Source organism: Strigops habroptila, chromosome 1 (genome assembly GCF_004027225.2).
Source record: "Strigops habroptila isolate Jane chromosome 1, bStrHab1.2.pri, whole genome shotgun sequence".
NCBI classification, from domain to species: Eukaryota; Metazoa; Chordata; class Aves; order Psittaciformes; family Psittacidae; genus Strigops; species Strigops habroptila.
This window is the reverse complement of record NC_044277.2, coordinates 47661602-47673802: the sequence shown is the minus strand read 5'-3', so window position 1 is coordinate 47673802 and position 12201 is coordinate 47661602. Positions and strand designations below refer to the sequence as shown.

The 12201-nt window shown below is 42.6% G+C and overlaps 1 protein-coding gene across 4 annotated transcripts in view; it reads left to right on the top strand.

Annotated features, from left to right (window-relative positions):
• The first annotated feature begins 2456 nt into the window (after positions 1–2456).
• Positions 2457–12201, top strand: part of TTC39C (tetratricopeptide repeat domain 39C) — a 39443-nt gene continuing 29698 nt past the window's right edge. For 2 of the 4 annotated variants that reach the window (XM_030505467.1, XM_030507176.1), the window contains exon 1: positions 2457–2850. In XM_030505467.1, the coding sequence (XP_030361327.1) occupies positions 2705–2850 (146 nt within the window). In that variant the 5' untranslated portion in view covers positions 2457–2704. Of the gene's footprint in view, positions 2851–12066; positions 12181–12201 lie in introns of those variants that run through there. The other 2 variants (XM_030508018.1, XM_030506336.1) reach the window with 2 other exon arrangements.

The window sequence follows — 12201 nt, the reverse complement described above, 5'->3', positions numbered from 1 at the left end:
TTGGAGAAATGGAGTAGGTGTTTCACAAAGGAGTAGGTGTTTCATTTCTGCTTCTTAGAAATGGTACTTGGAGGTAGGAGTCAGCCTTCTCTATGACAAGGTCTCAGGGAATCCACAAGAAGATTCATTGCCTCTTGATCAAATCAATTACACATGACTAAGGGAAAGGATATCATAAATCACTCCACATGAATCCGTGCCCACTGAATCCTGTGTGGGAGATAACCCTACAGAAGCAATTTTTTTTTCATCTGGAATGCAGTGTCTTGCGCACACCTGAAACAGAACAAAGGTGGTGAAACTGCAACCTGCAACTTCCTTTTAGCAAAGGGTGCTTGCATTTCTGGAGTCCAAATTTCACAAGTAACCTGTAAACACATGGAAGAACACATCATTCCCCGTTCACGCCGTGCTGACTTCCTAGGAGCCCTAGAGGATTTCTAGGCTATGTAGATCATGCTGTTTTGGAGACAGGCATTGTAACAGAAGGCATGTTCTCTTCAAAACCCCTCTGAGTATCCAGCTCTGCTCAGTAAGACAGCAGGGCTGGGAATCAGCCAAAAGGCCCGATTCACACCTGACAGATTTCAGAACCTTCCCAGCATTACACAATCCTCACCTTTCACAAAGTATCATCTCAAGAGGTTTTTGGTACAGAGTATTTTCCGAAGCAGTGGTAGCAATTCCCATAAGACATGTACAGAAATAATGCTACTTGATTCAGAGGAAGACAGATGTTTCTTCTTGACAGGGAAGAGGGGTTGCCACTAAAAGCAGAGCGTGGTCCCATTCTTTCATATACTACTAAAGGAGGGGAAGCCTGATCCCTAAATTCTCACAAAAGCAGCTGTAGCACTGTCCTGACAGGAAGCGAGACCAGGTTGTAGGTAACAGCCTTTGTCTTCAACTAAATTTAAGCACAGAAAAGAGTGTCTCTTCCTGCAAAGGAGAGTGAAAACAATGTGGGTGTATTTTTGGTGTCCAGGTACTTGGCCATTTTGGGTTGGAATGAATACATCTATGCATGTGTACTTTTCTCACCCATCCTGTGCTTACAAACACATACCAGACTAGCCTGTATCCAAACCAAACTTGGAAAACACTGATTTTTGCTGTCAGTATCACAGGCAAGTTCACATTGCTGCTAATGGAGGTAGGTGTCAAGAGTTAGGGAGTAAATTCCTACAAACTCCTGTTTCCCAGACTTGCACTCGAGAGGTCACAAAGTCACCACTGTACAAATAAGGAACTTCAGTCTCTCTGCTAGTGAGTCAGTTTCAGTGACTGAAACCACTTTAATTAAAAAAAAAAAAAAAAAAAAAAATTTCTTGGAAAAGGGAAAGTTGCCATTATTGGAGGAGGCCTTCATTGCTTCACAGAATGATGAATGGTTTGGGCTTGAAGGGACCTTAAAGATCACCCAGTTCCAACCCCCTGCCACGGGCAGGAACACCTTCCACTAGACCAGGTTGCTCCAAGCCCCGTACACCTGGCCTTGAACACTGCCAGGGATGGGGCAGCCACAGCTTCTCCGGGCAACCTGTGCCAGGGCCTCACCACCCTCACAGTGAAGAATTTCTTCCTCATATATAATCTAACTCTACTCTCTTTCAGTTTAAAGCCATTTCCCCTTGTCTTATCACTACCTGCCCTTGTAAAAAGTTTCTCTCCATCTTTCTTGTAGCTCCCCTTTAGGCTCTAAGGAAGCTGCTCTACGGTCTCCATGGAGCCTTCTCTTCCCTGAAAAAGCCCAGCTCTCTCAGCCCGTCCTCATAGCAGAGCTGCTCCAGCCCTATGATCGTCTTCGTGGCCTTCTCTGGACTTGCTCCAACACGTCCCTCTCGTGTTGGGGGCCCCAGAGCTGAGCGAAGCACTGCAGGTGGGGTCTCACCAGGGCAGAGGAGAGGGGCACGATCACCTCCTTCGACCTCCTGGTCACGCTTCTTTTGATGCAGCCTAGGATATGGTTGGCTTTCTGGGCTGCAAGCGCACACTGCCGGGTCACACTCAGTTTCTCTTCAACCACCAACCCCCAGTCCTTCCTAGGGCTGCTCTCAACCCATTCTCCGCCCATTCACATCCAAAGCCCTGCTGCAACCCCAGCTCCCGCTTCCCACCCGTGAAAAACCCCAGCTAGTTTTGCGAGAAGCTGGAGGAGTTCAGAGCCAGCAGCCACCCACCCGCGCTGCGCCGGTGAGGAGAGGAGAGGCGTGCGGGCGGAGGATGAAAACCCAAACGGGGGACGGGACAAAACAAGCCAGCTCTGCACGCAAGCCGTCCTCGAGCCGCGCAACCAGCGCTCGGCTCGGCTCGGCTCAGTGCCAGAGGGACAGCGTCCTCGGGCAGCGGTCACCAAGGGCGGCTGAGAGTCCCGCGGGGCGGCAAACCAGCCCCACCGCTACGGCTACACCCCTTCCCCTCACGCTGCGCCCGCTGCGCGCCGCCCTCCCGCGCCTGCGCGGCGCCTGCGCGCTGGCGAGCGAGGCGGGCGCCGCTGCTTTTGGAGGGCTTGCGGGCGCGAGGCGGCGGGCGCGTCGCTGCAGCGCGGTCGGGTGAGGGCAGCGCGGCCCCGCGGCGCGCACCCGGCGCCCCCGGTTTCTCCCTTCAGGCACGCTGAGGCGGGAAGGGCAGGAGGAGAGATACATAAACAGATAGGTGGGTAGGTAGAGGAGAGCCGCTTGGGTCCCGCTGTCTCCTCATCGTCATGGCCGGCTCGGAGCAGCCGCCGCCGCGGCGGGAGGATGGGGAAGCGCCGCTGCCCATCGAGGACGCGGAGCTGGCGCTGGCCGGCATCAACATGCTGCTGAACAACGGCTTCCGCGAGTCCGACCAGCTCTTCAAGAAATACAGGTAGCCCCGGCCGCCCCTCCGCCGACCGCTCGCTCCCTCCCTCTCTTCCCCGGGCGCAGCCCCCCAGCGCGGCCTCGGGCGCCCCCCGCCGCCGCCGGCGGCCCGGCCTCGGCGCACCTGTCCCCGCCACCCACCTGCGCGGCCGCGCCGGCCCCGCTCTCGCCTCAGGCGGCCGCCGTTCCTCCGCAGGGCCATGAGGCGCGCAGCCCCCCCCGCCGCGTCCCCTTGCCCTGGGTAGGGGTTTCGGCGCGGGCAGCCTCGCCTTGCGCGGCCCCTCGGAGCGGGGAGGGTTGTCCCCGGTTGCCGCCTCAGCCGGCGCTCCCGTGGGGAAGGGGCACGCGTGGTTCGCCGTCGTGGCGGTGGGTGAGAGGCTGCAGCTCCGTGCTGCGGTGTCTGCGGTGTCGCCCTGGGGAAGGGCGGGGGAAGAAAGGGCCGGGCAGGGGTCGGCCGGCTGGTGCCTCGGTGACAGCCGCCGCGTTTCACTCATGGCCGTGAGTAAACACACACGTGCGCCTGGAGCCGGCTCCGCGGGGGAGGAAGCAGGGTTTCGCTCCGGTGCTCATGTGTGATCTGATCCGCGAACGCTACTGTGATTATCTTCAGGCTGTAAGATTATGTTTATAATTCCTACGTACGTCGTGTCAAGGTTTGTGCGTTAAGTAGTCATCCGGTAGGAATGGCGTTAATGCAGCTGTGTAAGTCAGTCTTAAAGAAAAGATTGCCCATACCTGCCCTTGCATTTTGTCTGAGGACTAATGCGTTCCACCCAAGATTGAGCCGCTGTAATTGCGCAAACGTTGTAAATAATTAATATGCACTATGCTGTTGTCTGCATGATTAAAGAAGACTTGGACTTAAAATAGCACTTCATAGCAATGATGTACTTATGTACTTAAATCTCACAAGAAGGATGTCTGGATGTCGAGTGGGGGCAGTGAGGCAAATTAACAAAGCCCCCCTTAATAATAATGGAATCATAACTTCACTGTGTATATGCCACAGTCTAATATTAAACATGCCATTCTCTTTTGGTCCTCAGTTGTTCTAGGTATCTAAGGAACTTGTTGGTTTTGGTTGTTTGCTTTTGTGTTGTGTATTTTTTTAAGGTGCCAGTTAAGGAGCACTTGATGAGGTTTCTTCTTCCTCACTTTCTGGTTGTGTTGTGCCATTGCCTTCTCTTAGTAGTGTGAATCTGGAAGTAGTTTAGGAATTCTAAATACGTTGTGCTTCTTATATTGTATAGTGGTGCTAGGGAGTAAAATAGTTTTCAATAATTCCTATTTTCAGAATGAAATCTTTCCTTGAAAGGGTGAATAATGATCTCTTCTGCAAATTGCTCTCTTGGCTATCTGGAAGGCTTATTACTGATGATTTTTTTAAATGCAGAAACTTATCTTTTTTTTTTCCCAGGTGTGGGTTTTCCTTTGATTTTGATCAAGAAGTGCCCTTGAGTTCAGAGTTTGATCTTGGCCTTTAAACACTACCTACCAGGAGTGAATAGGAATTCCTTGATTAGATTAAGTAGTTTTTATGGTGCATAAATTGATAATCACTGTCGTAGTTTTTAAATGACTATGAAAATCTCCAGTTCTGTCTACTTCATCCCCAAATTCATAGCAGGCTGCTTTTTGCTGTGAACTAATAGACTTTTATTGAATGGCAGATTAGCTGTATGTTGAAACTTTGCTTTAGACATAAGAGAGAAGATACAGCAAAGTATGCTCAATTTCCTATAAAATAGGATTTTGGGAGACACGTGCAGTGAGGTCCACTTTTTTTTCCTAATGGTTTTTGGTTCTATGCTTGGATGTCTTTGGATGCATTCTTCCTCCAAGGACTTAAGTAATGTTGTTACGTTTCTTTACACACAGTCTTAAATGAGTATATTTTTGCTGGTATGTGCTTGACAATAAGAAATAGAACCCATCCTAAATGGGGCTGGTAAGCCAAATGAGCAGCTTTTGGGAGCTCTCCATAGTTCAATGTGAATGTTTGTAATTTGCAGTACTAGAGCTCAGAGATGTCTGATGAAATACAGCTTTTTGAGTTCAGTGTAAGTGAGTGCTGTATTTCGAATGACCTTTCTTATAGAAAAGAAATTTCTTTCTTATAGAAATTCTAGGCTGCTGCCTAAGCAGGTAGTTTAGCTTTGTTTCAGAACCTGAACAGTTGTCAGATGAATCCTAGCAGGGAAGGGAGGAATGGAGTTTTACTTTTTCTTACGGGAACTGTTCAAGAACCTACAAATCTATTTAGAAACTCAGTTATTCAGCAGAACTTCAGTTTCATTACCCACATTATTTAAACTAGTTAAAACTGTTCCTTAGAAACTACTTGTTTTGCTTCTGCTTTTTAATTTGATTTTTTTTCTTCATATACCACATGAAGGATCTTGTGAAAAATCGACTCGTATCAATGCTGCTATCTCTGTGGGCCAGTAGACAGCCTTGATGAGCCGAAGGACAGCTATCTTTCCAAAGCAGGAATGCTTTCGTTCCTATTCTGCGTTTTTTATCTTCTAGAAAGCTGGCTGATGAGCCCAAAGTCAGTTATATTTTAAAGCTGATAATAATGCAGTCCTTGAGAAAACCAGGGTAGAAATTGCAGCTGTGTTTCATATGTATGACCACACTAGTAAAGTGTTGCCTATGAAGAGTGGTGGTACTTTGAAGTTACGGGCTAAAGAACCATTGTTTCGGTGGTGGTCATGGGAGAATAGTGTTTTGTCTTTTGGTGTTTAGCGCTCATATATGCTTTTTTAGAACCTGAAGAAGTCAGATGAATGTGTCTGTTGTATGTCACATACAACATGCAGTTGCAACTGCATTGAGTATCACTATAAAATGATTTGTCACATGTAGTTTGTGACTTGTCTTAAATTATACCTGAGGAAAGATGTCAGGGTTTGAAAAATCACCTGGAATAGCATCAACATGCTTTTTTGTAGGTTTATTTTCTTTTTTTTTAACAAGTCCAGATCCTCCACAAGGTAGTGGTGATAATGTTCTGAACGTGAACCAAATACCAATGGGTGTAATCTTTTAATAAATCAGCAACGGACAGCACCACTGTCTTTAATGCTTGTAGCTGTCTTGGGTCCCAACACTGCTAACTTGTATCTGGAACTGTTGGGTATTGATCTTTCTGTTCAGCTGGAGCACTGCTGACACCATTCCAGTTCTCATCGGTTTAAACTTTGAGTACCTTTGAAAGCCATGAGATGCAAAGGTTAACTAAGGACATCGGCATTGGAGATGGAGCCCACCGTCCGCCTGTGGGATGGTATAATTTTGGTGAACAACCCTGACACTAGCAAGAAAGCTGTAATTGGAGTGTTGTTTTTCCTCTTCTAGCTTTGTAGATTCCTAAACACTTAAGAAAGGAAGAAACTGTGAAAAGAATTTTTTTGGTTTTTTGCTGATTCTTCACTTCTTAGGAGCATTTGCAATTTGGAAATGATTTAAAAACTTCCTCCAGCTAAGAGGAGAGAACACAGTGTCAAAGAAAATAGGATCTTTGTAGCTGAATGTTGACTTACAACATAAAGCATAAGATCAGGGATATCATCTTACAAGAAATCCAACAATCTTCTATCTCTTACCAGGGAAACATTTGATTCTTTGCATGAATGACTTTTGAGAAGGCTTGATAAAGTCTTCAGCTTGCATCTGAATGAAAAGAAAAATGGTACAAGATGGAGAAGTAAAATGTATGTAATAAGGTCATCTCCAAAGAGGAAAATGGGGATGATGTTGAGGAGATGTGATTCTAAGACAAAATGTGTAAAGATTCAAAGAATGGGGTCAGTGTAGGAAAACACCCCGTACAATCTGAGAGGATAAAGCAGGACATGGAGAAGAATGGAAAGTTGGAGGAAATGGGAAAGGAATGAAAAAAAGCTTAGTGTGGTTACTTTAAAAACCTGAAATTTTTAAAGTTATGACAGGGGGTTTGGAACTAGATGATCTTAAGATCCTTTCCAACCCTAACTATTCTATGATTCTATGTTACAGTTGCATATTAACAGACATACAAACTTTAGAAATTCCATTGTGGGTGGTTGAACCTAATACTAGCAATTTAAAATGATGTCTGTGGCCAAGATACTTGGCCCAAATAGAAGTTGAGACAAGGTGACATTAGGCCAGCATTGATCAGCAGGTAGATTATTGTCCATGTGCGGGCAGTCTAACTGCTGTTGAAATTCTTATTTATGTAGTTTAGCAAAGGAACCATAAGAACAAAATGTAGGAGTTTAGTAGATGTTTTGATAGCTTCTGAAAAGATAAGGACTGCAGGGTGGGAACTGACGTAAGTCAGTTGAGAGAAGGATGATGGCATGTTGATCAGCAGTGTGAGAGTAAGTCATGTGTGCCCTCGTAGCAACCCTGTGTGCTGCTTTTTTTATTGCAGTGATAGGCAGATGAGCAGTTGCTAGATGGATGTATAGAGAGTTATGTATGAGGGGAGTGATTTTTAGCAGCAATATTCTAAATGTGTAATAAATATGTGCCTTAAGTGAGGTAGGATTTCATTGCTCAAGGGTAGGCAGAGCACATTAGAGTAATAGTGAGGCAAATAAAACACAGTACCAATTTTCCAGTTATGTGGATAGATGAGAAAAATTTTAAGTGTTCTACAGTTTAAATCTTCCAGACATAGGGTACATAGAGATTATTGCATTGAATGTGACGCTTAGTTTTGTGGCTCTCATGGCAGACACGGGTGTTGTTGCCAAAAGAAGTGATAGAAAGGGTAGAGGGAGGTTGAGACATCCATTTGGATCTCCATACAGAGCAAAATGTGGTGGCTAGAAGTCTAAGGGAAGATGACAGAAAGCTAAACAAAAATCTGAGTTTGTAACTTGGAAGTTAGAAGTCAGATTTGGTGGAAATGGTAGAAGAGGTGTGATATCAAGCAGATTTTATTTTAACTCCGTGAATGATACGGATATGGTTAAGACTCCTCACGCTTCCTAGTCGCCCATTCTTTGATCTACTAGTAAATTATTTCAGGTTACTGTGATGGGATGGATATGTTTTTGTTTTAATATACTTCAGGAGCTCGGAGTTGTTATGAAGTTACTGTAGTCTGTCCTGGAAAGTAAGTTTGGTCAGGTTAGTTGAACCTACAGTGGAAAAATATTTTGGAAAAGTCCATAATTCTCATGGATTAAAGAGTGTGTAATTGGACGGTTAGTACAAATCAGTTGATATAACTAGATTGTGTCTCAGCTTTGTAACTACTTTTCAAAATAAAGGTCCAATTTAAAATCCTTCTCATAATTCCCACTGTTTTGATATTCTTGTGCATCTAAACTTAACAGCCTGGAGTTAAAGCAAAGCAATTCCCTGTTGATTTACAAAAAGAGAAGACAAATAATGTAAGAACTGGATGGGACAGGGCCACAGAGTTACTCTCTTTGTATTACTGAATTTCTCTTTTGGTTCCGTGTTTCTAGTGAAAATAGAAGTGTATGCTAAGAGCTCATCTAGCAGTTGAAATAAATTTGGTCTGATTATGGAATAGAAACTAACCCTAGATCTGACATTTGCAGTTCTCAATGTATCTTAATTAACTGTAATGCTTTCATGACATATATATTGCCTTAGTAATTTCCTATACCAATATTAGATGTGTGCTTGTGTAAACATCTCTTATGTTTGTAGTCTTACAAATATTTTTTTTAGAATATATTCTAGAATAATCTATGATGGAATAAGGACCAAAGGGTTTGTAAGTCGTTTCAGTAAATTCCTTAACCTTGATGTATAGGTTGTATGTATTTCTGTTTGTTCTAAAATATTCAGTAGCTGCTTCTATATTTATCTGTGAACTTACATGAATTCTTCATTTTTCATTATGCTTTACTTTCATGCTTTGGAGGAAAATAACTTGTTTCAAATTTAGCATCACTGTGAGTAGGATGACTGGAATTCGTAGTGGACTGTGGTTAATATAGCAGTGCGTAGAAGAGCAAGGAGGAAATGTTAGGAGGTTAATTACATTACATAAATTTAAACCTGAGCTAGGCTGTCGTAGCTTTAGAAGTGGTGTATTTGTAAGTGGAATACTATCATGGAAATGGCTGTAGAAAAAAGAAAATACTGAGTAGTGAGTGATTTTTCTTTTGGTGTGCTTCAGTTCTGATTTTTTTTAATGCTAAAATTGGTCTGTATGGTCTCAGCCTTATACCAAGGCTTAAAACTTCTGAATATTACCATTGCAGTCTTTTCTGACCTAGTTGATTCTACAATTCTGTGAGTATGAAAATGGGGCACAGCAAACACCTTTCTTGTGAAAGTGAATTAACATCTTGGAGATACACCATGAAATGAGGCGAATTACTCAGGGTTTATTGGGAGGAGCAATATAACACTAGTTCATACATCTGGGAGAAAGGTCTGCTTCAGCGCTCTTAAGCTTATGACGTAAGTATAGTTGTGCATACCAACTTTATTGATATGTACAACCTTTTACTGTGGTATCTTGTGGAAATGGTGTTAATAGCACAGTTTCTTACAATAAAGATAACTTCTGAGTCCTTGTTTCATAGGCGAGGTGCAAACTATTTTACAAATATGTCTGGAAACAATTTTTCTTCATCTTTGAGCTAATTAAAAGCCTTGAGATTTTTCATAACGGAGGTTATCGCTTCAGAGTAGAGCGGACAACTTGGGTGGTGCAGTTCCCCAGTGTTCATTTGTATTCAGTTCCATAACTTGTGTCAACATCAATATGGCCATTGGGTTGCTGTTAGTATTTTCTTGACTGCTGCCTCATTTTTTTTGTATCTTAACTTTTTGGAATCTGTCAAAAGATGTAAAATCATGTCTGATGCTGAAGGTCATTTATAAGGAGTTTGAGCTGAGAGTTATTTTCATGGAATTGTGCTTTTCTCAGAAACTTACTGTCATCATTAGTCATGCCTTAGTATTTACTGGGACAGTACTGTGCCACTGCAAAGTGTTTTTTCCTAGCTCTCGAGGAAAAGATAACCCTAAACTGTTGAAGAATTTGTCAGTCAACAGACTTTTGGCAAAGATTGAGCACTAAACGCAGTAGTTGTTCAAAATAGATTTTAAATGCAGAAGTTACCTTAACAAGTGAACTTCCATAAAGCTGCAGCTATAGTCTCTACCTAGTGACTACGTAGGAATGTGGTAGAAGCGTCTCTTATTTTCTTTAGCGATGGCACAAAAACTCTGTGTGAGGAGCTCCTGTGGTAAAGTTCTCATGTTTTGTTTGCCAAACTCCATGGTCTCAACAAAAGCATCTCCCAGACACAGTATAATATTATGCATCGTGTTTCTTGCTTCAGGGTCCTTATGTGCTACAGCCCATATGTGCTGTAATGACAATGCTTTTTATAGACGGAGTGACTGAAAACTAGAAAGAGGTAATGTGCAATGTTTTACCTCATGTATTGTAGCTGGTGATAATCTCAGGATAGAGTGATGTAGCTCCCCAGTTTTTTGTCGTCTTTGATTGTGGGGGATGAACTGTTCGCAAAGTGAGCTGTGAGTGTCAGAGTGCAAACAGTGAAGCAGTTTTGAAAGATCAGTTGAAAAGATAAATATTTATTTGGTGAAAAAACTTTGCTTCACTTGGACAAACATATGTAAAAGTACTTGGACAAATTTTCATTGCTTGCAGTCACTGTTTCAATATCTTTTGTAATTTTGGAAGACCAGTTGGCTCTCAACTGTAACTAGCTGCCTCTTTTTTAACATTATATTAAAATTTAACAAAAAAATATAAAAACTTTCAAAATGCTTATGTAAATGTTGATACCTTCACACACATAGAATTATAGAATGGTTTGGATTGGAAAGGACCTTAAGATCATCTAGTTCCAACCCCCCTGCCCTGGGCAGGGACACCTCACGCTAGACCATGTCACTCAGGGCTCTGTCCAACCTGACCTTGAACACTGCCAGGGATGGAGCATTTACCACTTCTTTGGGCACACTTAGAAACAGGCTCTTGCAGTCCTGAAAAGAAAACCTACTTTTTAAAAATGTCTGAATAGTATGCTTGAACTAGCATGTATGTTGAAACAGCATGTGTATGCTGTTTGATTTTTCAACTGTATTCCTGTTTATACTATCTTAGTAGTTTCACTCTCAAACATGGCCATTATTCAAGTTGCTCTTTTTGAAAATATTGTTTCCATAGACAGGGAATCAGTTTACCTCTAAAGCTGATACTTGGGTTTTTTTTATTTTTTTTTTTTTTATTTTTTAAGCTTCAGTAACTATTTCAACAACAGGAGTATCTTTTTCTAGAAATTCACAGAAAATGAAAAGTGGTCTGGAACTTAAAATGTTTTCATATGCAGTGCTTTTACTATTTATTCCATAATTCCACAATATTTATAGTTTGTTAATAAAACTTGCATCTTTCTTGCCAAGTTCTAAGGAATGCCTGGATGCTACTTCTGAGAGCCAAATACGTATGTTGCTAAGCTTGTTTGATTTGCTTATGCACGTTTCAGAGGGGGGAAAAAAAGCACATCAAAATCTTGGAACCGTTGTGTGAAATTTTAATGAAAGTGTAACGCTTACAAAATTTCCGAGTAAATCTTTTTTGCAGGTGTTCAGATCCTCAAATCTTAGTTACTTCATTAATATAATTTCTTTGGTAGTGAAGTAACATTGTCAGTGTGGATGCAAACTTGATCTAAGGGTCTTACTGGGAAGTGCAAACCTAATTAACTATTTCTTACATCATGTATTTTTATTTTTCTGGTTATATTCAAATACTCTTGTGGCTAAGTTAATTCACTCTGATAAACAATATTTGTCTGCCAGTTTTCTCTTCTGAATGGCCTTCAGTATGAAAGACATTATCTAGAGATGCCTACTGAAACATTTAATAATGAAACAAAATGAAACATTTGGTTTAATTTTGAGGTTCCTTGAAAGTATGATGTAAGTGCAGGTTTTTACATCAGGGCGTAAAATTGCTTGTACTGATCTGTTCTGCAGTTTTAGATTCATTGGTGTTGATAATGCAGTAGGTGTGACCCTGAAAAGTATGGTTATGTGCTGTGGAGTAAGGTGATAAGACTGGCTGTTGAATGGGTCCGATAAGCCTCATAAGTTGAAAACTGCATTAGGAGATAGCCATGTGCCTTCTGCAGCAAGAGTTCATGCTCAAAATGCCAGTTGCAGAAGTCTAACTTCAGTAGCTGATTTCTCCTGCTCTGTGTAACACAAATGGTGGAGAACAGTCCAGCTTCTGAATAGCTGAAGCGTTTGCTGGCAGTTGTTCTTTGATAGCCTGCCAACGAAGGGGAAAAACCTAACCTGTTTTTCTTTCGAAAAAGTAATGAAGATATGTGGCAAG